This window comes from Bacillus rossius, chromosome 14 (assembly GCF_032445375.1).
Source record: "Bacillus rossius redtenbacheri isolate Brsri chromosome 14, Brsri_v3, whole genome shotgun sequence".
Taxonomy (NCBI): domain Eukaryota; kingdom Metazoa; phylum Arthropoda; class Insecta; order Phasmatodea; family Bacillidae; genus Bacillus; species Bacillus rossius.
Genome location: NC_086341.1, coordinates 44796190 through 44823339, shown reverse-complemented (window position 1 = coordinate 44823339; position 27150 = coordinate 44796190). Strand labels below are relative to the sequence as shown.

At 52.0% G+C, this 27150-nt stretch overlaps 1 protein-coding gene across 2 annotated transcripts in view; it reads right to left on the bottom strand.

Annotated features, from left to right (window-relative positions):
- The window catches only part of LOC134538846 (bestrophin homolog 22-like), a 125389-nt gene that overhangs the window by 35628 nt on the left and 62611 nt on the right, over positions 1-27150 (bottom strand). The window contains exons 1-5 of one of the 2 annotated variants that reach the window (XM_063380392.1): positions 25938-26126; positions 23606-23974; positions 19093-19218; positions 18206-18313; positions 13787-14020 (exon numbers count right to left, since the gene is read on the bottom strand). In XM_063380392.1, the coding sequence (XP_063236462.1) occupies positions 13787-14020; positions 18206-18313; positions 19093-19218; positions 23606-23974; positions 25938-25991 (891 nt within the window). In that variant the 5' untranslated portion in view covers positions 25992-26126. Of the gene's footprint in view, positions 1-13786; positions 14021-18205; positions 18314-19092; positions 19219-23605; positions 23975-25937; positions 26127-27150 lie in introns of those variants that run through there. The other variant, XM_063380391.1, reaches the window with a different exon arrangement.

Here is a 27150-nt window from a genome sequence, read left to right as displayed (position 1 = left end):
GATGGGTGAGGAAGACCACCAGGACACGGGACAGCCAGCTCACCTCGATGGGTAAGGTAGACCACCAGGACACGGGACAGCCAGCTCACCTCGATGGGTGAGGAAGACCACCAGTACACGGGACAGTCAGCTCACCTCGATGGGTGAGGAAGACCACCAGTACACGGGACAGCCAGCTCACCTCGATGGGTGAGGAAGACCACCAGTACAAGGAACAGTCAGCTCACCGGGATGGTTGAGGTAGGCTACCAGTACACGGGACAGCCAGCTCACCTCGATGGGTGAGGAAGACCACCAGGACACGGGACAGCCAGCTCACCTCGATGGGTAAGGTAGACCACCAGGACACGGGACAGCCAGCTCACCTCGATGGGTGAAGAAGACCACCAGGACACGGGACAGCCAGCTCACCTCATTGGTAAGGTAGACCACCAGGTCACGGGACAGCCAGCTCACCTCGATGGGTGAGGAAGACCACCAGTACACGGGACAGTCAGCTCACCTCGACGGGTGAGGAAGACCACCAGTACACGGGACAGCCAGCTCACCTCGATGGGTGAGGTAGGCCACCAGTACACGGGACAGTCAGCTCACCTCGATGGGTGAGGTAGGCCACCAGTACACGGGACAGTCAGCTCACCTCGATGGGTGAGGAAGACCACCAGTACACGGGACAGCCAGCTCACCTCGATGGGTGAGGAAGACCACCAGTACAAGGAACAGTCAGCTCACCGGGATGGGTGAGGTAGGCTACCAGTACACGGGACAGTCAGCTCACCTCGATGAGTGAGGTAGGCCACCAGTACACGGGACAGTCAGCTCACCTCGATGGGTGAGGAAGACCACCAGTACACGGGACAGCCAGCTCACCTCGATGGGTGAGGAAGACCACCAGTACAAGGAACAGTCAGCTCACCTCGATGGGTGAGTAAGACCACCAGTACACGGGACAGCCAGCTCACCTCGATGGGTGAGGAAGACCACCAGGACACGGGACAGCCAACTCACCTCGATGGGTGAGGAAGACCACCAGGACACGGGACAGCCAGCTCACCTCGATGGGCAAGGAAGACCACCAGGTCACGGGACAGCCAGCTCACTTCGATGGGCGAGGAAGATCACCAGTACACGGGTCAGCCAGCTCACCTCGATGGGTGAGGAAGACCACCAGTACACAGGACAGCCAGCTCACCTCGATGGGTGAGGAAGACCACCAGTACACGGGACAGCCAGCTCACCTCGATGGGTGAGGAAGACCACCAGGACATGGGACAGCCAGCTCACCTCGATGGGCAAGGAAGACCACCAGGACACGGGACAGCCAGCTCACCTCGATGGGCAAGGAAGACCACCAGGTCACGGGACAGCCAGCTCACCTCGATGGGCGAGAAAGACCACCAGTACACAGGACAGCCAGCTCACCTCGATGGGTGAGGAAGACCACCAGTACACGGGACAGCCAGCTCACCTCGATGGGTGAGGAAGACCACCAGGACACGGGACAGCCAGCTCACCTCGATGGGTGAGGAAGACCACCAGGACACGGGACAGCCAGCTCACCTCGATGGGTAAGGTAGACCACCAGGACACGGGACAGCCAGCTCACCTCAACGGGTGAGGAAGACCACAAGTACACGGGACAGCCAGCTCACCTCGATTGGTTAAGAAGACCACCAGTACACGGGACAGCCAGCTCACCTCGATTGGGTGAGGTAGGCCACCAGTACACGGGACAGTCAGCTCACCTCGATGGGTGAGGTAGGCCACCAGTACACGGGACAGTCAGCTCACCTCGATGGGTGAGGAAGACCACCAGTACACGGGACAGCCAGCTCACCTCGATGGGTGAGGAAGACCACCAGTACAAGGAACAGTCAGCTCACCGGGATGGGTGAGGTAGGCTACCAGTACACGGGACAGTCAGCTCACCTCGATGAGTGAGGTAGGCCACCAGTACACGGGACAGTCAGCTCACCTCGATGGGTGAGGAAGACCACCAGTACACGGGACAGCCAGCTCACCTCGATGGGTGAGGAAGACCACCAGTACAAGGAACAGTCAGCTCACCTCGATGGGTGAGTAAGACCACCAGTACACGGGACAGCCAGCTCACCTCGATGGGTGAGGAAGACCACCAGGACACGGGACAGCCAGCTCACCTCGATGGGTGAGGAAGACCACCAGGACACGGGACAGCCAGCTCCCCTCGATGGGCAAGGAAGACCACCAGGTCACGGGACAGCCAGCTCACCTCGATGGGCGAGGAAGATCACCAGTACACGGGTCAGCCAGCTCACCTCGATGGGTGAGGAAGACCACCAGTACACGGGACAGCCAGCTCACCTCGATGGGTGAGGAAGACCACCAGGACACGGGACAGCCAGCTCACCTCGATGGGCAAGGAAGACCACCAGGACACGGGAGAGCCAGCTCACCTCGATGGGCAAGGAAGACCACCAGGTCACGGGACAGCCAGCTCACCTCGATGGGCGAGGAAGACCACCAGTACACGGGACAGCCAGCTCACCTCGATGGGTGAGGAAGACCACCAGTACACGGGACAGCCAGCTCACCTCGATGGGTGAGGAAGACCACCAGTACACGGGACAGCCAGCTCACCTCGATGGGTGAGGTAGACCACCAGGACACGGGACAGCCAGCTCACCTCGATGGGTGAGGAAGACCACCGGTACACGGGACAGCCAGCTCACCTCGATGAATGAGGAAGACCACCGGTACACGGGAAAGCCAGCTCACCTCGATGGGTGAGGAAGACCACCAGTACACGGGACAGCCAGCTCACCTCGATGGGTGAGGAAGACCACCAGGACACGGGACAGTCAGCTCACCTCGATGGGTGAGGAAGACCACCAGGACACGGGACAGTCAGCTCACCTCGATGGGTGAGGAAGACCACCAGTACACGGGACAGCCAGCTCACCTCGATGGGTGAGGTAGGCTACCAGTACACGGGACAGCCAGCTCACCTCGATGGGCGAGGAAGACCACCGTTGGGCGAGAAAGACCACCAGTACACAGGACAGCCAGCTCACCTCAATGGGTGAGGAAGGCCACCAGTACACGGGACAGTCAGCTCACCTCGATGGGTGAGGTAGGCCACCAGTACACGGGACAGTCAGCTCACCTCGATGGGTGAGGAAGACCACCAGTACACGGGACAGCCAGCTCACCTCGATGGGTGAGGAAGACCACCAGTACAAGGGACAGTAAGCTCACCTCGATGGGTGAGGTAGGCCACCAGTACACGGGACAGTCAGCTCACCTCGATGGGTTAGGAAGACCACCAGTACACGGGACAGTCAGCTCACCTCGATGGGTGAGGTAGGCCACCAGTACACGGGACAGTCAGCTCACCTCGATGGGTGAGGAAGACCACCAGTACACGGGACAGCCAGCTCACCTCGATGGGTTAGGAAGACCACCAGGACACGGGACAGCCAGCTCTCCTCGATGGGCAAGGAAGACCACCAGGTCACGGGACAGCCAGCTCACCTCGATGGGTGAGGAAGACCACCAGGACACAGGACAGCCAGCTCACCTCGATGGGTGAGGTAGACCACTAGGACACGGGACAGCCAGCTCACCTCGATGGGTGAGGAAGACCACCAGTACACGGGACAGTCAGCTCACCTCGATGGGTGAGGAAGACCAATAGTACACGGGACAGCCAGCTCACCTCGATGGGTGAGGAAGACCACCAGTACAAGAAACAGTCAGCTCACCGGGATGGGTGAGGTAGGCTACCAGTACACGGGACAGCCAGCTCACCTCGATGGGTGAGGAAGACCACCAGGACACGGGACAGCCAGCTCACCTCGATGGGTAAGGTAGACTACCAGGACACGGGACAGCCAGCTCACCTCGATGGGTGAGGAAGACCACCAGGACACGGGACAGCCAGCTCACCTCGATGGGTATGGTAGACCACCAGGTCACGGGACAGCCAGCTCACCTCGATGGGTGAGGAAGACCACCAGTACACGGGACAGTCAGCTCACCTCGACGGGTGAGGAAGACCACCAGTACACGGGACAGCCAGCTCACCTCGATGGGTGAGGTAGGCCACCAGTACACGGGACAGTCAGCTCACCTCGATGGGTGAGGAAGACCACCAGTACACGGGACAGCCAGCTCACCTCGATGGGTGAGGAAGACCACCAGTACACGGGACAGTCAGCTCACCTCGACGGGTGAGGAAGACCACCAGTACACGGGACAGCCAGCTCACCTCGATGGGTGAGGTAGGCCACCAGTACACGGGACAGTCAGCTCACCTCGATGGGTGAGGTAGGCCACCAGTACACGGGACAGTCAGCTCACCTCGATGGGTGAGGAAGACCACCAGTACACAGGACAGCCAGCTCTCCTCGATGGGTGAGGAAGACCACCAGTACAAGGAACAGTCAGCTCACCGGGATGGGTGAGGTAGGCTACCAGTACACGGGACAGTCAGCTCACCTCGATGAGTGAGGTAGGCCACCAGTACACGGCACAGTCAGCTCACCTCGATGGGTGAGGAAGACCACCAGTACACGGGACAGCCAGCTCACCTCGATAGGTGAGGAAGACCACCAGTACAAGGAACAGTCAGCTCACCTCGATGGGTGAGTTAGACCACCAGTACACGGGACAGCCAGCTCACCTCGATGGGTGAGGAAGACCACCAGGACACGGGACAGCCAGCTCACCTCGATGGGTGAGGAAGACCACCAGGACACGGGACAGCCAGCTCACCTCGATGGGCAAGGAAGACCACCAGGTCACGGGACAGCCAGCTCACCTCAATGGGCGAGGAAGACCACCAGTACACGGGACAGCCAGCTCACCTCGATGGGTGAGGAAGACCACCAGTACACGGGACAGCCAGCTCACCTCGATGGGTGAGGAAGACCACCAGGACACGGGACAGCCAGCTCACCTCGATGGGTGAGGAAGACCACCAGGACACGGGACAGCCAGCTCACCTCGATGGGTAAGGTAGACCACCAGGACACGGGACAGCCAGCTCACCTCAACGGGTGAGGAAGACCACAAGTACACGGGACAGCCAGCTCACCTCGATTGGTTAAGAAGACCACCAGTACACGGGACAGCCAGCTCACCTCGATGGGTGAGGTAGGCCACCAGTACACGGGACAGTCAGCTCACCTCGATGGGTGAGGTAGGCCACCAGTACACGGGACAGTCAGCTCACCTCGATGGGTGAGGAAGACCACCAGTACACGGGACAGCCAGCTCACCTCGATGGGTGAGGAAGACCACCAGTACAAGGAACAGTCAGCTCACCGGGATGGGTGAGGTAGGCTACCAGTACATGGGACAGTCAGCTCACCTCGATGAGTGAGGTAGGCCACCAGTACACGGGACAGTCAGCTCACCTCGATGGGTGAGGAAGACCACCAGTACACGGGACAGCCAGCTCACCTCGATGGGTGAGGAAGACCACCAGTACAAGGAACAGTCAGCTTACCTCGATGGGTGAGTAAGACCACCAGTACACGGGACAGCCAGCTCACCTCGATGGGTGAGGAAGACCACCAGGACACGGGACAGCCAGCTCACCTCGATGGGTGAGGAAGACCACCAGGACACGGGACAGCCAGCTCACCTCGATGGGTGAGGAAGACCACCAGTACACGGGACAGCCAGCTCACCTCGATGGGTGAGGAAGACCACCAGTACACGGGACAGCCAGCTCACCTCGATGGGTGAGGTAGACCACCAGGACACGGGACAGCCTGCTCACCTCGATGGGTGAGGAAGACCACCGGTACACGGGACATCCAGCTCACCTCGATGGGTGAAGAAGATCACCAGGACACGGGACAGTCAGCTCACCTCGATGGGTGAGGAAGACCACCAGTACACGGGACAGCCAGCTCACCTCGATGGGTGAGGTAGGCTACCAGTACACGGGACAGCCAGCTCACCTCGATGGGCGAGGAAGACCACCGTTGGGCGAGAAAGACCACCAGTACACAGGACAGCCAGCTCACCTCAATGGGTGAGGAAGGCCACCAGTACACGGGACAGTCAGCTCACCTCGATGGGTGAGGTAGGCCACCAGTACACGGGACAGTCAGCTAACCTCGATGGGTGAGGAAGACCACCAGTACAAGAAACAGTCAGCTCACCGGGATGGGTGAGGAAGACCACCAGGACACGGGACAGCCAGCTCACCTCGATGGGTATGGTAGACCACCAGGTCACGGGACAGCCAGCTCACCTCGATGGGTGAGGAAGACCACCAGTACACGGGACAGTCAGCTCACCTCGACGGGTGAGGAAGACCACCAGTACACGGGACAGCCAGCTCACCTCGATGGGTGAGGTAGGCCACCAGTACACGGGACAGTCAGCTCACCTCGATGGGTGAGGAAGACCACCAGTACACGGGACAGCCAGCTCACCTCGATGGGTGAGGAAGACCACCAGTACACGGGACAGTCAGCTCACCTCGACGGGTGAGGAAGACCACCAGTACACGGGACAGCCAGCTCACCTCGATGGGTGAGGTAGGCCACCAGTACACGGGACAGTCAGCTCACCTCGATGGGTGAGGTAGGCCACCAGTACACGGGACAGTCAGCTCACCTCGATGGGTGAGGAAGACCACCAGTACACAGGACAGCCAGCTCTCCTCGATGGGTGAGGAAGACCACCAGTACAAGGAACAGTCAGCTCACCGGGATGGGTGAGGTAGGCTACCAGTACACGGGACAGTCAGCTCACCTCGATGAGTGAGGTAGGCCACCAGTACACGGCACAGTCAGCTCACCTCGATGGGTGAGGAAGACCACCAGTACACGGGACAGCCAGCTCACCTCGATAGGTGAGGAAGACCACCAGTACAAGGAACAGTCAGCTCACCTCGATGGGTGAGTTAGACCACCAGTACACGGGACAGCCAGCTCACCTCGATGGGTGAGGAAGACCACCAGGACACGGGACAGCCAGCTCACCTCGATGGGTGAGGAAGACCACCAGGACACGGGACAGCCAGCTCACCTCGATGGGCAAGGAAGACCACCAGGTCACGGGACAGCCAGCTCACCTCAATGGGCGAGGAAGACCACCAGTACACGGGACAGCCAGCTCACCTCGATGGGTGAGGAAGACCACCAGTACACGGGACAGCCAGCTCACCTCGATGGGTGAGGAAGACCACCAGGACACGGGACAGCCAGCTCACCTCGATGGGTGAGGAAGACCACCAGGACACGGGACAGCCAGCTCACCTCGATGGGTAAGGTAGACCACCAGGACACGGGACAGCCAGCTCACCTCAACGGGTGAGGAAGACCACAAGTACACGGGACAGCCAGCTCACCTCGATTGGTTAAGAAGACCACCAGTACACGGGACAGCCAGCTCACCTCGATGGGTGAGGTAGGCCACCAGTACACGGGACAGTCAGCTCACCTCGATGGGTGAGGTAGGCCACCAGTACACGGGACAGTCAGCTCACCTCGATGGGTGAGGAAGACCACCAGTACACGGGACAGCCAGCTCACCTCGATGGGTGAGGAAGACCACCAGTACAAGGAACAGTCAGCTCACCGGGATGGGTGAGGTAGGCTACCAGTACATGGGACAGTCAGCTCACCTCGATGAGTGAGGTAGGCCACCAGTACACGGGACAGTCAGCTCACCTCGATGGGTGAGGAAGACCACCAGTACACGGGACAGCCAGCTCACCTCGATGGGTGAGGAAGACCACCAGTACAAGGAACAGTCAGCTTACCTCGATGGGTGAGTAAGACCACCAGTACACGGGACAGCCAGCTCACCTCGATGGGTGAGGAAGACCACCAGGACACGGGACAGCCAGCTCACCTCGATGGGTGAGGAAGACCACCAGGACACGGGACAGCCAGCTCACCTCGATGGGTGAGGAAGACCACCAGTACACGGGACAGCCAGCTCACCTCGATGGGTGAGGAAGACCACCAGTACACGGGACAGCCAGCTCACCTCGATGGGTGAGGTAGACCACCAGGACACGGGACAGCCTGCTCACCTCGATGGGTGAGGAAGACCACCGGTACACGGGACATCCAGCTCACCTCGATGGGTGAAGAAGATCACCAGGACACGGGACAGTCAGCTCACCTCGATGGGTGAGGAAGACCACCAGTACACGGGACAGCCAGCTCACCTCGATGGGTGAGGTAGGCTACCAGTACACGGGACAGCCAGCTCACCTCGATGGGCGAGGAAGACCACCGTTGGGCGAGAAAGACCACCAGTACACAGGACAGCCAGCTCACCTCAATGGGTGAGGAAGGCCACCAGTACACGGGACAGTCAGCTCACCTCGATGGGTGAGGTAGGCCACCAGTACACGGGACAGTCAGCTAACCTCGATGGGTGAGGAAGACCACCAGTACACGGGACAGCCAGCTCACCTCGATGGGTGAGGAAGACCACCAGTACAAGGAACAGTCAGCTCACCTCGATGGGTGAGGTAGGCCACCAGTACACGGGACAGTCAGCTCACCTCGATGGGTTAGGAAGACCACCAGTACACGGGACAGTCAGCTCCCCTCGATGGGTGAGGTAGGCCACCAGTACACGGGACAGTCATCTCACCTCGATGGGTGAGGAAGACCACCAGTACACGGGACAGCCAGCTCACCTCGATGGGTGAGGTAGGCCACCAGTACACGGGACAGTCAGCTCACCTCGATGGGTGAGGAAGACCACCAGTACACGGGACAGCCAGCTCACCTCGATGGGTGAGGAAGACCACCAGGACACGGGACAGCCAGCTCACCTCGATGGGCAAGAAAGACCACCAGGTCACGGGACAGCCAGCTCACCTCGATGGGTGAGGAAGACCACCAGGACACGGGACAGCCAGCTCACCTCGATGGGTAAGGTAGACCACCAGGACACGGGACAGCCAGCTCACCTCGATGGGTGAGGAAGACCACCAGTACACGGGACAGTCAGCTCACCTCGATGGGTGAGGAAGACCACCTTGTACACGGGACAGCCAGCTCACCTCGATGGGTGAGGAAGACCACCAGTACAAGGAACAGTCAGCTCACCGGGATGTGTGAGGTAGGCTACCAGTACACGGGACAGCCAGCTCACCTCGATGGGTGAGGAAGACCACCAGGACACGGGACAGCCAGCTCACCTCGATGGGTAAGGTAGACCACCAGGACACGGGACAGCCAGCTCACCTCGATGGGTGAGGAAGACCACCAGGACACGGGACAGCCAGCTCACCTCGATGGGTAAGGTAGACCACCAGGTCACGGGACAGCCAGCTCACCTCGATGGGTGAGGAAGACCACCAGTACACGGGACAGTCAGCTCACCTCGACGGGTGAGGAAGACCACCAGTACACGGGACAGCCAGCTCACCTCGATGGGTGAGGTAGGCCACCAGTACACGGGACAGTCAGCTCACCTCGATGGGTGAGGTAGGCCACCAGTACACGGGACAGCCAGCTCACCTCGATGGGTGAGGAAGACCACCAGGACACGGGACAGCCAGCTCACCTCGATGGGTGAGGTAGGCCACCAGTTCACGGGACAGTCAGCTCACCTCGATGGGTGAGGTAGGCCACCAGTACACGGGACAGCCAGCTCACCTCGATGGGTGAGGAAGACCACCGGTACACGGGACATCCAGCTCACCTCGATGAATGAGGAAGACCACCGGTACATGGGAAAGCCAGCTCACCTCGATGGGTGAGGAAGACCACCAGTACACGGGACAGCCAGCTCACCTCGATGGGTGAAGAAGATCACCAGGACACGGGACAGTCAGCTCACCTCGATGGGTGAGGAAGACCACCAGTACACGGGACAGCCAGCTCACCTCGATGGGTGAGGTAGGCTACCAGTACACGGGACAGCCAGCTCACCTCGATGGGCGAGGAAGACCACCGTTGGGCGAGAAAGACCACCAGTACACAGGACAGCCAGCTCACCTCAATGGGTGAGGAAGGCAACCAGTACACGGGACAGTCAGCTCACCTCGATGGGTGAGGTAGGCCACCAGTACACGGGACAGTCAGCTAACCTCGATGGGTGAGGAAGACCACCAGTACACGGGACAGCCAGCTCACCTCGATGGGTGAGGAAGACCACCAGTACAAGGAACAGTCAGCTCACCTCGATGGGTGAGGTAGGCCACCAGTACACGGGACAGTCAGCTCACCTCGATGGGTTAGGAAGACCACCAGTACACGGGACAGTCAGCTCACCTCGATGGGTGAGGTAGGCCACCAGTACACGGGACAGTCATCTCACCTCGATGGGTGAGGAAGACCACCAGTACACGGGACAGCCAGCTCACCTCGATGGGTGAGGTAGGCCACCAGTACACGGGACAGTCAGCTCACCTCGATGGGTGAGGAAGACCACCAGTACACGGGACAGCCAGCTCACCTCGATGGGTGAGGAAGACCACCAGGACACGGGACAGCCAGCTCACCTCGATGGGCAAGGAAGACCACCAGGTCACGGGACAGCCAGCTCACCTCGATGGGTGAGGAAGACCACCAGGACACGGGACAGCCAGCTCACCTCGATGGGTAAGGTAGACCACCAGGACACGGGACAGCCAGCTCACCTCGATGGGTGAGGAAGACCACCAGTACACGGGACAGTCAGCTCACCTCGATGGGTGAGGAAGACCACCAGTACACGGGACAGCCAGCTCACCTCGATGGGTGAGGAAGACCACCAGTACAAGGAACAGTCAGCTCACCGGGATGTGTGAGGTAGGCTACCAGTACACGGGACAGCCAGCTCACCTCGATGGGTGAGGAAGACCACCAGGACACGGGACAGCCAGCTCACCTCGATGGGTAAGGTAGACCACCAGGACACGGGACAGCCAGCTCACCTCGATGGGTGAGGAAGACCACCAGGACACGGGACAGCCAGCTCACCTCGATGGGTAAGGTAGACCACCAGGTCACGGGACAGCCAGCTCACCTCGATGGGTGAGGAAGACCACCAGTACACAGGACAGTCAACACACCTCGACGGGTGAGGAAGACCACCAGTACACGGGACAGCCAGCTCACCTCGATGGGTGAGGTAGGCCACCAGTACACGGGACAGTCAGCTCACCTCGATGGGTGAGGTAGGCCACCAGTACACGGGACAGCCAGCTCACCTCGATGGGTGAGGAAGACCACCAGGACACGGGACAGCCAGCTCACCTCGATGGGCAAGGAAGACCACCAGGACACGGGACAGCCAGCTCACCTCGATGGGCAAGGAAGACCACCAGGTCAAGGGACAGCCAGCTCACCTCGATGGGCGAGGAAGACCACCAGTACACGGGACAGCCAGCTCACCTCGATGGGTGAGGAAGACCACCAGTACACGGGACAGCCAGCTCACCTCGATGGGTGAGGAAGACCACCAGGGCACGGGACAGCCAGCTCACCGCGATGGGTGAGGAAGACCACCAGGACACGGGACAGCCAGCTCACCTCGATGGGTGAGGAAGACCACCAGTACACGGGACAGCCAGCTCACCTCGATGGGTGAGGAAGACCACCAGGACACGGGACAGCCAGCTCACCTCGATGGGTGAGGAAGACCACCAGTACACGGGACAGCCAGCTCACCTCGATGGGTGAGGAAGACCACCAGTACATGGGACAGCCAGCTCACCTCGATGGGTGAGGAAGACCACGAGGACACGGGACAGCCAGCTCACCTCGATGGGTGAGGAAGACTACCGGTACACGGGACAGCCAGCTCACCTCGATGGGTGAGGTAGACTACCAGGACACGGGACAGCCAGCTCACCTCGATGGGTGAGGAAGACCACCGGTACACGGGACAGCCAGCTCACCTCGATGGGTGAGGTAGACCACCGGGACACGGGACAGCCAGCTCACCTCGATGGGTGAGGAAGACCACCGGTACACGGGACAGCCAGCTCACCTCGATGGGTGAGGTAGACCACCGGTACACGGGACAGCCAGCTCACCTCGATGGGTGAGGAAGACCACCAGTACACGGGACAGCCAGCTCACCTCGATGGGTGAGGTAGACCACCAGGACACGGGACAGCCAGCTCACCTCGATGGGTGAGGAAGACCACCGGTACACGGGACAGCCAGCTCACCTCGTTGGGTGAGGTAGACCACCAGTACACGGTACAGCCAGCTCACCTCGATGGGTGAGGAAGACCACCAGTACACGGGACAGCCAGCTCACCTCGATGGGTGAGGTAGACCACCAGGACACGGGACAGCCAGCTCACCTCGATGGGTGAGGAAGACCATCGGTACACGGGACAGCCAGCTCACCTCGATGGGTGAGGAAGACCACCGGTACACGGGACAGCCAGCTCACCTCGATGGGTGAGGTAGACCACCGGTACACGGGACAGCCAGCTCACCTCGATGGGTGAGGAAGACCACCAGTACACGGGACAGCCAGCTCACCTCGATGGGTGAGGTAGACCACCAGGACACGGGACAGCCAGCTCACCTCGATGGGTGAGGAAGACCACCGGTACACGGGACAGCCAGCTCACCTCGTTGGGTGAGGTAGACCACCAGTACACGGTACAGCCAGCTCACCTCGATGGGTGAGGAAGACCACCAGTACACGGGACAGCCAGCTCACCTCGATGGGTGAGGTAGACCACCAGGACACGGGACAGCCAGATCACCTCGATGGGTGAGTAAGACCATCGGTACACGGGACAGCCAGCTCACCTCGATGGGTGAGGAAGACCACCGGTACACGGGACAGCCAGCTCACCTCGATGAATGAGGAAGACCACCGGTACACGGGAAAGCCAGCTCACCTCGATGGGTGAGGAAGACCACAAGTACACGGGACAGCCAGCTCACCTCGATGGGTGAGGAAGACCACCAGTACACGGGACAGCCAGCTCACCTCGATGGGTGAGGAAGACCACCAGTACACGGGACAGCCAGCTCACCTCGATGGGTGAGGAAGACCACGAGGACACGGGACAGCCAGCTCACTTCGATGGGTGAGGTAGACCACCAGGACACGGGACAGCCAGCTCACCTCGATGGGTGAGGAAGACCACCGGTACACGGGACAGCCAGCTCACCTCGATGGGTGAGGAAGACCACCGGTACACGGGAAAGCCAGCTCACCTCGATGGGTGAGGAAGACCACAAGTACACGGGACAGCCAGCTCACTTCGACGGGTGAGGAAGACCACCAGTACACGGGACAGCCAGCTCACCTCGATGGGTGAGGTAGACCACCAGGACACGGGACAGCCAGCTCACCTCGATGGGTTAGGAAGACCACCGGTACACAGGACAGCCAGCTCACCTCGATGGGTGAGGAAGACCACCGGTACACGGGAAAGCCAGCTCACCCCGATGGGTGAGGAAAACCACAAGTACACGGGACAGCCAGCTCACCTCGATGGGTGAGAAAGACCATCAGTACACGGGACAGCCAGCTCACCTCGATGGGTGAGGAAGACCACCGGTACTCGGGAAAGCCAGCTCACCTCGATGGGTGAGGAAGACCACAAGTACACGGGACAGCCAGCTCACTTCGATGGGTGAGGAAGACCACCAGTACACGGGACAGCCAGCTCACCTCGATGGGTGAGGTAGACCACCGGTACACGGGAAAGCCAGCTCACCTCGATGGGTGAGGAAGACCACAAGTACACGGGACAGCCAGCTCACCTCGATGGGTGAGGAAGACCACCAGTACACGGGACAGCCAGCTCACCTCGATGGGTGAGGTAGACCACCAGGACAGAGGACAGCCAGCTCACCTCGATGTCGTCAACCCCGCCCAAAACCTCCTCCAGGACCGTCTCGAGCGGCATGAACTCGGCCTGCGCCTCGGACACCTCCACGTTCTCCGTGGACGGCGTGGGCGGCCCCGTCTGGTACTGCTTGGAGGCGGCGGTGTAGGGCAGCTCGGCGGGGAACACGTCGTCCCAGTACTGGTCGCGCACCAGCTCGGGGTGCTCCTGGTGCATCTCGTCCACGATCACGTACGACACCTGCGAGCGCATCCATGACCGTGTGCAACCTCTGCAACCGCATACAAGCTCATGCGTAACCTCTGCAACCGTGTAAAAGCTCATGCGTAACCTCTGCAACCGTGTACAAGCTCATGCGTAACCTCTGCAACCGTGTACAAGCTCATACATAACTTCTTCAACCGCGTACAAGCTCATGCACAAACTCTGCAACCATATACAAGCTCATGTGCAACCTCTGCAACAGCGTACAAGCTCATGCGTAACCTCTGCAACCGTGTACAAGCTCATACATAACCTCTTCAACCGTGTACAAGCTCATGCACAAACTCTGCAACCATATACAAGCTCATGTGCAACCTCTGCAACAGCGTACAAGCTAATGCGTAACCTCTGCAACCATGTACAAGCTCATACACAACCTCTGCAACTACAAACAAGCTCATTCGCAACCTCTGCAACTGCATAAAAGATCATGCGCAGCCTCTGCAACCGCATACAAGCTCATGTGCAACCTCTGCAACTGCGTACAAGGTCATGCATAACCTCTGCAACCGCATACAAGCTCATGCGCAACCTCTGCAACCGTGTACAAGCTCATGTGCAACCTCTGCAACCGTATACAAGATCATGTGCAACCTCTGAAACCGTATACAAGTTCATGCATAACCTCTGCAACCGCATACAAGCTCATGCGCAACCTCTGCAACCGTGTACAAGCTCATGTGCAACCTCTGCAACAGCATACAAGCTTCTGTGCAACCTGTGCAACCACATACAATCTCATGTGCAACCTCTGCAACCGCATACAAGTTCATGTGCAACCTCTTCAACCATATACAAGTTCATGTGCAACCTCTGCCAACCACATACATGCTCATGTGCAACCTCAGCCAACCACATACAAGCTCATGTGCAACCTCTTCAACCGCGTACAAGCTCATGTGTAACCTCTCCAACCGCGTACAAGTTAATGCGTGACCTCTGCAACCACATACATGCTCATGTGTGACATCTGAAACCGCATACAAGCTCATGTGCAACCTCTGCAACCGCGTACAAGCTCATGTGAAACTCTGTAACCGTGTACAAGCTCATGTGTAACCTCGGCAACCGTGTACAAGCTCATGCGTAATCTTTGCAACCGCATAGTGATCATTATACCATCTGCAACCACTTCAACGAGCATAATACCATATTAAAAATACCCATGATCATGTTTGGCCCTTGCAACCAAATCAACGATCATTATACCATCTGCAACCACATAAATTATGTACAACCCCTGGAACCACATCTTAGGTCATGTATGACCTCTGAAAATGCATATACGATCATCTATAACCCTCGCAACCGCATATGCGATATTGTTTAACCTCTGAAACCACATCCAATTTTCATGCATAACATTTACAACATTATCATAAATCATTATACCATCTGCAACCACATCAACGATCATTATACCATCTGCTAAATTTCCGCGATCATGTATAACCTCTGCAATTGCATCCAATATCATGTATACTATCTGCATAACTTCCACGATGATGTATAACCTCTGCAACCACATCCAATATCATGCATATCCTCTGCAGTCACATCCAATATCATGTATAACATCTGCAATCATTACACATTAACGTATTACGCCTTAAAGCAGAGTAATAATACCCAGGAAGTCCCCTAATGGTGTCTGGAACTTTCCTCGCTCTTTTTCTAACACGAAATCCCTGTCCAGCCATAGACTAATATTATATAAGCTATAGTTATAATATAGGTTACAACTGTGGGTATACAAACAAGACCTACAGATGTGGCAGAAATATTAAAAAAAAAACATAGGTCTAGAAATGCCTTCTGTTCATCGCTACATACTGATATAAATTACAGTAAATTTACGGACTTTTCAACGAAGAATTTAACTCAAATAAACGAAGAGTTCTTCGTAATTTCAAATAACAAAATATATTTAGAAACTACGCCGTATTTAGACTTCCGAGTTCGCTCTAAAGAAAGTTAAACACTCATGGACAAAATAAGAGTGTTCTTACTGTGGACTTAACCAGTTTTTTTTTTTTAAGTTTTGTTAATACACCAAGAATATTCTTTTGGATTTATTTGAAATTAACGAAGAAAGCCGTAAAATTAGGAAGATCCCTGGATAAGTAGTAATAGCGTTCTGTGTAAATTAAAGGTGAGAATTGTTAACAGTTCAGCAGTTATTATCTTTGAAAGATTTGTGCAATGGGAGTGCATGACTTGATGTAAGCTTTTGGACATACGCCATTGCTAAGCACATGTATGTCTGTAGAAGAAAACTAAAAAAAAAAAAACCACAAATTAAGCAAAAAATTGCTGTTGTCAGGATATAAACACCACACAATTCTCCTCAACAGGAATATGGTCAACAAACAAAGATTTGCTGAATTTTTTTTTGGGTTCAAATTTTTGTGCTATCATCATTTGTGGGGGTTTTTCGTTCTTTTCTGTTTTTGGAAAACTATTGTGTTTGTTTCGTCTTTTCGTTTTGCTGTGTTTTTGTCTCGTTTCAACTTATGCTGATTTTTTTGGGTTAGGTATTTTTGTGCTGTCATCATTTGTGGTTTTTTTTTTCGTTCTGTTAGTCCATTTTTCTTTGTTTTTCTTTGTTTGTTGACCATATTCCTGTTGTGGAGTATTGTGCGGTGTTTATATCGTGACAACAGCAATTTTTTGCTTAATTTGTGTTTTTGTCATTTGTGTTTTTTTTTTGTAGTTTTCTTCTACAGACATATATGTGCTTAGCAATGGCGTATGTCCAAAAGCTTACATCAAGTCAGTTCAGCAGTTAGGTACCGTGCAACAATGAGGCACACAGGATCATCCCGGTCATGTGGAATGCCGTATCGACAATCGCGTGCAAGAAATTCGTACAAAGGTGGGGGGGGGGGGGGGGAGTGTGCATGCCGAGTATTGGCCTAAGCTGGGGATGTGTCGTGTGCTGAGGCAGAGCGCAGTGTTCAATAATGCATGCCCAACGGTATACCGCACCAGTCGGCATCTCGGACGACACACGACAGTGCCACTCAGAGAGAGCACCGGACAGATAGCACACACAGTAGGGAGGACTTGGATTGTGTGTCCCATCACTTCACTAGGCTTGCACGGCAGTTGCCAGTGGCGTTGACTTGCCGACATGGCGTTCCACATTAAGAGGGGTACAGTGCACTTAACTTGTAACACGGCAAAGTCTCCAGCGATAAACAGAGATTTTTTTTTCCGGACCTACACTTCAACACTATCCTGAACATGTAATGGAATTGTAAAGGGAAAATTTTCGTACAAATATGGTGCATTTTCTACTACGCATTTTACTTTTTTTCCCCGAAACATATTTAGGAAAGACCACACTCGTACGATAAATTAGCCATACAATTATATAGGAAAATACATAATTACATTTCTTGGCAAGGGGGGATAGAACCTCTTTGACCGCTGCTTGCTTTAGATTTCTTTCCTTTTGTTAAAGGGACTTTTTAAAAGATTGCTTAGGATTGGGGGCGGGGATACCCTGACCATCTCCCCCCTTGGTAAACCCCTTCTTACAGACATCATGTAAAACACAATCACTTAATTGTGACAGATTCCAAACAGAAAAACAGATAAATTTTTTTACGATAGAGTATAACCTTGTAATAAATCCACTTGCATACATGCCTTTACAGGGATTCTGAGTCACAAACCCACGCGCCCTTTGGCATTATAGGGCAGATGTCACTTATTTCGTCACATATTTATTTTCATTTTATTCTATCTCAACTGAAACACACTCGTCAATTGCAGGTCATAGGGTCATTGACTGTCACTTGTTCTCCGGTTCTAGAGACCTAGTTTTCTAATATCGTAACTGTATGATTTTATATCTACTCATATTTTACTATCATGACCCATTTGAAAATACTAAAATTGCCTTAATATCTTATATGATACATTTATGTCATGCAATATCAAAAGGAAATTTATTCCAAAAAATTATTAGCTCAAGATAGAAAAAAAAATTATTTAATAAGGCGTGAGAAAGGGTCATAGGTTTTACATTAGTTATTCCAGACTTTGAGATAGTAGCAGATAATCAAGGAATTTATTTGTAATTAATCAGATTGTTTCTGAATTAGGATATAACCTACGTAAACATGTAATATTTGCATCACACGTTAGTCTCACCTGCAGATTTCTGTCGACCAACCAGTTCAGTTCAAAGTCGTCGTCATCTTCGCCGAAGGGATTCACCAGCGACTCTGCTACCTTCAGCCAGCCCATGTAGAAGCAGAACTGCGGAGGAAGAATGCATCAGAAAATTAGAGTTGCTGAACTGCGGAGGTAAAATGCATCAGACAATTAGAGTTGCTGAACTGCGGAGGTAGAATGCATCAGTGAGATAGAGTTGCAGAACTACGGAGGAAGAATGCATGAGTTAGGTGGAGTTTCAGAATTGCGGAGGAAGAATGCACCAGTGAGGTGGAGTTGCAAAACTGCGGAGGAAGAATGCATCAGGGAGATAGAGTTGCAGAACTGCGGAGGTACAATGCATAAGTGAGATAGAGTTGCAGAACTACGGAGGAAGAATGTATCAGTGAGATAGAGTTGCAGAACTTCGGAGGTAGAATGCATAAGTGAGATAGAGTTGCAGAACTTCGGAGGTAGAATGCATAAGTGAGATAGAGTTGCAGAACTGCGGAGGAAGAATGCATCAGAGAGATAGCAACTGAACTTTGTAAAAATTAAACACCTGTATAATAATATAATAAAGCACATGTATGTCTGTAGAAGAAAACTACGTTCTGTTAGTCCATTTTCTTTGTTTTTCTTTGTTGACCATATTCCTGTTATGGAATATTATGTGGTGTTCATATCCTGTTGACAACAGCAATTTTTTTTTGCTTAATTTGTGTTTTTTTGTAGTTTTCTTCTACAGACATACATGTGCTTTAGCAATGGCGTATGTCCAAAGGCTTACATCAAGTCGAACTAGCGCACGGCTGTGTCGTGCGTGGACGTACCTACAGGAAGGTGAACACAGGTACCACCAGGTACACCGTGCGTGGACCTACCTGCAAGAAGGTGAACACGGGCACCACCAGGTCCACCTCGTGCTTGGGGTAGTGCTTGGTGGTGTCGAGGAACTGGTTACCCATGAGAGTGGCCATGAAGTACATGTACACCGCCAGGGTCACCACCTGAAACCACACGGCGCGTCTCCAGTTGCTCGCTTAAGAGCGAGACAAGGGGGCCGATTACGAACCCGCCTCGTCAGGGGTGTATGTGTGCTAGCTTTGAATATATATATATACTGTATAGAAGTCGCGAGTGGATAGGATTTTGTGGCCCCCAGGCCACATTTAGGTTATTTATTTATTTTAGTTATTATTGATTTTACGAATTATTTCCATTTTAAATGATTTCTTTTTGTTAAATATTATTTAATGTTATTTTTGGTTAATTATTTAATTATTGTGATTTTTTCCTTTTATAGTTTTATTCTGATTTGGTGTCATTCTAGTTTTATTGTTATTTTATATATATATCGATTGTGTTTTCGTGGCCGGCTACTGGGATCGCGGGTTCGATGCACCGATGACGTCATGAGCGGTAGAGTGCCGGCGGGGGCGGACTGAACTGTGCGCCGCGGTCTGTTGGTTTTGGGAGTCGCCGCGACCGGACGTGTGTCGCGAGGCAGGGAACACGGCTTTTCGACTCTGCACCGGCCAGTCCTCGCCGGGGCCTGCTGAGATGGTGCCTTGCCTTACCCAGAGGCGTGTTCAGCGGCAAGATATTCGCAAGCTACGCTAAGGTAAAGAGGCGACACATAGCTTTGGCAGTAGCGGGTTGTGGATCAAGATTTATTATTAAAAAGAAGCATAGTTTTGTGAGGCGAACTTTTATATGAACTGCGTATAACGGTGCAAGCTTATGGATTAGACCTTCCCGTTCTATAAAATGGATCAATGATCCTTGGCTGGACTATGATAAAGGTGGAGTGTAGAAATTGCTGCTATGTCCTGAAGAGATTTATTCTCTAAATTATGTTTACTTGCGAGATTTGCCCTCAGAACTAAAAAACATTTTTAGTGCAGCCGCCTCCTTGCGATTGAGTGATATTTTGCCTGGCGCATTTGACTGAACTATATCCACGTATTTTCTGAAGGTCACGGATATCAGCTGTTTGATTCTTGAAAGCAAGACCTGCAAATATTTATGATCGTGCACGTAAATAAATCCGGCTCCCAGTAGGACTCTTTTTGGACTTTTATAATTAATTGTTTTTATTATATAGTATTTTTATAGTATTTGTATTTTCTGATTATATAGGTATTTTGGATCTTTTGAAGATGGTATTAATAATAAAATTTTGAGTAGCCTTAATTTTTTTGATTGTTGAAATGAGCCAAAGTCTTGCTGTATACGTTCGTAGTATTTAAGCTTTTCATAGCTCGACCGCCCGGGTGCGACTTTTTGGAGCGAATTGCCTTTTTTTTGGTTTTCCTTCTTTTTGTATTGATAGTTACCCAGGGTGAGTCGGGGACGGGACCTCCCTTCCAATTTGACCGGAAGGCGGGTTTAAATTTACTCTACGTTTTTCAGGAGCGTATGATGAGCAGCTTGGGAACTTCACCGCTGCAGTGCGCTGCCGTAACGCCCTGTATCGTCTTAGGTTGTTATTTGCACGTTAGAGCGCAGCACTGTCGCCCGCTGTCATTCCCCCGCACTCCCCACCCAACATTCACTGCAGCTCAAGGTCGTTCAACGGGAGTTTGTGCGTTACAAAACTGTAGGGATGAGAGGTGGGGTAGAGGGTGGGTGGATGACAACGCGTGTTTGAGGGAGGGTGGGGAAGGGGTGTTTGAAGAGTTCGACACTTGTCCGCTAGGAACCACCACAAGTCGATGACCTAGAGATGGTGGCGATTACGGCGGTGAATTAACCAACTACCTCAAACCGTATTAAAAATTTTAACCTTGCCTGGCGACTTCTATACAGTATATATATTGAAAGGTGCTAGTGAGGGCGGGATGATAAGCGCGACGCTCGCTGGTGCTTCTAGCGCGGTGTCTCCTCTGGACTGGCGCGCAGTCTTCTCGTCGTGCATCGAGCAGTGACAGTAACATTACATGGCCGATAAATGAAGATAAATGTGTAATATAAGTCCCTTTAGTGCTTTCAAGAATCTTTACCGGTTGTTTTACGCCTTAAAAGTACTCTTAAAACATGCGTTTTAGTAATTTTAACTCTTCTGAAAATACAGTTTAAAAACTTAATCCTAAATAAAAAGTACTTTTCGGCTCTCAGCGAACTCTTAATTGCTTTTCGTAAACAGACCCCACTCGGATATGTTGAGAAGTTTTGAAATCGCGTTGTTTTTCCTGAAGCTCTGCGCACCGTGTGTGTGCCCGGGTAGGCAGCCATACCAGCTGCAGGTTTTGTTTTCGACCATCCCATTCTTAAGTATACGTTATGTTTATTTGCATAGATTGATGAATTTATGTACGCTCGGTTTCTCGTCTTGTTTCATCACGTATACACACCATATGTATCATTTGATTTTCTTTACATTATGGAATTCACGATCGTCACTTACGTACTTCTCGAAAAATTCGCTGCGTATGATCGTATTTCAGTAAATCCATTGCATCGGTAACAATTGTTATTTACTCTCCGAGTTTTGAGGTGTTGCTTAGCCAAAATGGATTTGTTTAAGACAGGAAATGTCGCATCGGACATGAATGACTGGAAAATAAAAAACAATAACAGAATTTTAATAACTTGACAGAATTCGTTGGAGTTGTTTTGTCGACTAGATATTTTTTTTTACTGCGGAGACATGAAAATTCAGAAAAAGTACTAAAATTCAAACAAATATGAAAATAATTTGGCTGTAAAATAATTTAAAATCAGACAATAAAAACTCTACAGTAACCAAATCTTATAACGAAATATATTTCAATGATTTTCTTTTACAATTTCATTATGTAATGTTTAAATAAATTAACATAAACTTAAAACTGAGATGTAAGATTTGATGTTAAATAAGCTTTTCTTATGTGATTTTAATAATTTTACAGCCAAATTCTTTTCAATTTTGTTTATATATTTTTTGGTCTGAAGCCATTATTATAAGAAAAAGGTTTGCAAATTTTTCATTTATACACTGTATTGACTTTTCTGTACATTCAGGTGTCCTTAATGAGAATATCTAGCCTACAAAACCAACCTCATCTAGTTCTATGAAGTCATTCAAATTATATTATTTTTTTTATATTCATGTCATTCATAAACGACGCGACCTTTTCTATCCTCTTAAGGACTCGCAATCATCCGTAGCGTCCGTTTGTCAATCACGTGACCTCAAGCCAATGAGAAGGCCCGAAAAATTCCATACGCCCGTCCGTCAAAAGCATCACAAGCTTTAATTTTCGACGGACGGTCGGATGAAATTATGACCTAAAGAATGTTAGCAAGGTATTCAATGCAATCTTTAATGTCTTAAAAAAGTTTCAGAAGTTTTTTTTGTTTGGTTGCTTCCATTAAATGTTTTGTAAGTTACTTTTGAACGTATTTTTAAATTTTGATACAAAAATTAGTTGAGACACAGAAGTATAATTAATAACGTATTTTAAAATTGAAAATACATTAATAGATAGCCGAACGAAAAATAAATTGAGTTTAATGATTTATAAGTGCTTAACTTTCTTGCTAGCCAATCTAATCTACATATGCAAGAAAATTATTATCTTTATTTAAGACTTGTACTCTGTTGGCAGCGTCGAAATTGGACGCTACTTCACGGACTTGTCGACCGGCGGACGGATGACGGACAGATGCCATGGATCATTCAGAGTCCAACATTGATCGAAGTCAGCGCCTCAGCCCCTCTACCACACTCAGCTAACCAGACAGTTGGCTGTTTCCTGAGCCCAAGACTTTTTCAGCACTGCCGGCGCCTAATTTGACTATAAGTCGGAATTTTAAAACTGTGTAAAGTTACACGTGTTCGTTCCGTGCGACTTCCGTCGGATTCACGAGATGACCCGTGGCCAATACTGAGTGTCTAACGTCAGGAACCCGAGCGAGCGAGAAGCCTAAGATGTCCATCAAGTTCAGTCCCTGTCCGAACACGCCCGAATATTCACCTTCGGCCAACCTCGGAATTTGTTTTATTTTTGCGCAGGAAAAATGAATTGAAATATTAAAAGTGGTCGGTTAGGTTAGCTACATTAAAACACTATGGACGGTTAGTTAGGTTAGTACAACTTGATGTAAGCTTTTGGACATACGCCGTTGCTTTGCAATGGCATATGTCCAAAAGCTTACATCAAGTCAGGCACTCCCATTGCACAAATCAATCAAAGATAATAGGTTAGTATAGCTACATTAAAATAAACAGAGAAATATAAATATATATATATATAAATATATATATATATATATATATAAATAAACCCGAGGTTGGCCAAAGGTGAATATTCGGGCGTGTTCGGGCAGGGACAGAACTTGATGTACATCTTAGGCTTCCCAAGCCAAGCGCGGTTTGCCTCGCCATGATGGAGGTCAGGACCCGGCGCGCACCTGAGTGTAGACGAGCGGGATGCTGATCCAGTCGTAGTTGAGCATGCCGCCGCAGCCGGCGCGGAACACGTTCAGGCCGTCGATGAGGCTCTTGAGCGAGAAGTCGTCCTTGACGCGGCCCTCCTTGCGCGCGCGGGTGATGATGCCGCCGGCCCACACCAGGGGCATCCAGTACTTGGGGTGCGACGTCTTCCTGTCCAGGTCCTCGAAGATGCGCTTCTCGCTGGGCTGCAGGAAGCCCGCCTCCACCAGGTGCTCCATGGTGGGGAAGCGCTTCTTCACGCGCGGCGACATCATGCGGAGCGTCAGCACGAAGCACAGGTTCACGTAGCGCAGGATGGTGCGGCGCATCAGGCGGCCTCGCTCGTCCTGCAAGCCCAGCACCGAGCACCTGGTTCAGGACCCAGCCGCTAGATGGCAGCTTTCATTATATACCACTGACACATCTTCACTACCGAGGACCTGGTTCAGGACCCAGCCGCTAGATGGCAGCTTTCATTATATACCATTGACACATCTAGCACTTTGCCTTCACTACCAAAGACCTTGTTCAGGACCCGCCCGCTAGACGGCAGCTTTCATTATATACCACTGACACATCTTCACTACCGAGGACCTGGTTCAGGACCCAGCCGCTAGACGGCAGCTTTCATTATATACCACTGACACATCTAGCACTTTGCCTTCACCACCGAGGACCTGGTTCAGGACCCAGCCGCTAGATGGCAGCTTTCATTGTATACAACTGACACATCTAGCACTTTGCCTTCACTACCAAGGACCTTGTTCAGGACCCGCCCGCTAGATGGCAGCTTTCATTATATGCCACTGACACATCCAGCACTTTGCCTTCACCACCGAGGACCTGGTTCAGGACCCAGCCGCTAGAGAGCAGCTTTCATTATATACCACTGACACAGCTACATCAGACATTATCATACTTTCTGGCGTGGAATACCAGAAATATTGCATCTCCTACTCATTTATATGGAACATGCTTTTTTTTAAATCACAAAACAGGTATAAGTGTTTTTGCACAACTTAAAAATAATTTCCAAAGTAGTTAAAATATCATATATAAGTAAACACTTTGAATCCGAATCTCCCACCCGAGTAATAGGCCCGCCAAGAAGATAACGTCACATGTCGCCGTAACATGCGTTTCAGTTTCCACTGTAAAGAGTCGCACTTCTATGCCAACAACTAAGTAAGTCTGGTTCTCGCCAGACCGCTTAGACTAGTCACGATGGTGGTGGTGGTGGTGGTGGTGGTGGTGGTGGTGGTGGTGGTGGTGGTGGCGGCGGCTGAGGTGGTGATGATAATGGTGATTGTGGTGGTAATGATAATGTTGGTAGTGGACGATAATGGCAATGTTGGTGTTGAACAACTGAATGAAAGAAATGACGATACATACCAAAGCATACATTTACTATGCACATATAACAAGAAACATAAAAAAAAATTAAACTCTGCAAAAATAACTTCAAAATAATTTACACACGTGTAAAGAGTATTCAAATAATTTGAAATGGTGGAAGGGACACTTAAAAAATAACCCTCCAAAAATTAAGCTGTGGCACACTGAAAACCCATAATTATATATATATAACGAAAACATCAAAAAATACAGTTTTTAATTTTAAAAGCTCCCACCGCTTGCAAAAATTGATGAACATCGCTTACATAGCAAACCCTTTCCATTATTATATTATGGTGCAGCCAGCCTGCGACCCAAGCACGGCTGATGTGGGAGGTCCCCTGGGAACAACCTCATCATCTTATACCATGCTACTTCCATTTCCTTTTTCCTTTTTTTCGTGTGCTACACTAGCCTACACTTCAGAAATGATGTTATAGTCACACATTTCCAATATTGGGTTACTTATTTGAAACACATATTATTGGTATCGTTTTAGATATAATAGTACTATAAAGACAAAATTCATACACGTTTAAGATAGTAACCCAAGCAATAATTTAAAGAAAGTAGCATCAGTAGTTTTCGAGGAATATCATGAACAATCGATCAAACCACCGACGGACGTAAAAAAGGGCATAATATTTTTGTATTAAATTTAGGTTCGGTACAGATGGCAGTGCAACAGTTGTTACACATTTCCATTCCTTGAATTCCGAATCATTCACGGAATAACTTCCACCAAATGTCGTTTAACATGGGATCAGATGTTACATGTAAAATTTCCCTAAAGGAAAAACTCCCCACTCACATCTCTGGTCGTCCTTGTCACGACCACTGGGTGGTAGTGCAAACCACCAGCGCTAGAAATGACCACAGGACTGCATGGAGGAAGAGAGGAGGGAGACTGCTCACCTGGCCGTGCACCAGGGTGCTGACGAACATGGCCAGGTTGTCTGGCCACGGCATGCAGATGTACTGGTTCCACCAGCGCTAGAAATGACCACAGGACTGCATGGAGGAAGAGAGGAGGGAGACTGCTCACCTGGCCGTGCACCAGGGTGCTGACGAACATGGCCAGGTTGTCTGGCCACGGCATGCAGATGTACTGGTTCCACCAGCGCTAGAAATGACCACAGGACTGCATGGAGGAAGAGAGGAGGGAGACTGCTCACCTGGCCGTGCACCAGGGTGCTGACGAACATGGCCAGGTTGTCTGGCCACGGCATGCAGATGTACTGGTCCCACCAGCGCTAGAAATGACCACAGGACTGCATGGAGGAAGAGAGGAGGGAGACTGCTCACCTGGCCGTGCACCAGGGTGCTGACGAACATGGCCAGGTTGTCTGGCCACGGCATGCAGATGTACTGGTCCCACCAGCGCTAGAAATGACCACAGGACTGCATGGAGGAAGAGAGGAGGGAGACTGCTCACCTGGCCGTGCACCAAGGTGCTGACGAACATGGCCAGGTTGTCTGGCCACGGCATGCAGATGTACTGGTCCCACCAGCGCTAGAAATGACCACAGGACTGCATGGAGGAAGAGAGGAGGGAGACTGCTCACCTGGCCATGCACCAGGGTGCTGACGAACATGGCCAGGTTGTCTGGCCACGGCATGCAGATGTACTGGTCCCACCAGCGCTAGAAATGACCACAGGACTGCATGGAGGAAGAGAGGAGGGAGACTGCTCACCTGGCCGTGCACCAGGGTGCTGACGAACATGGCCAGGTTGTCTGGCCACGGCATGCAGATGTACTGGTCCCACCAGCGCTAGAAATGACCACAGGACTGCATGGAGGAAGAGAGGAGGGAGACTGCTCACCTGGCCGTGCACCAGGGTGCTGACGAACATGGCCAGGTTGTCTGGCCACGGCATGCAGATGTACTGGTCCCACCAGCGCTAGAAATGACAACAGGACTGCATGGAGGAAGAGAGGAGGGAGACTGCTCACCTGGCCGTGCACCAAGGTGCTGACGAACATGGCCAGGTTGTCTGGCCACGGCATGCAGATGTACTGGTTCCACCAGCGCTAGAAATGACCACAGGACTGCATGGAGGAAGAGAGGAGGGAGACTGCTCACCTGGCCGTGCACCAGGGTGCTGACGAACATGGCCAGGTTGTCT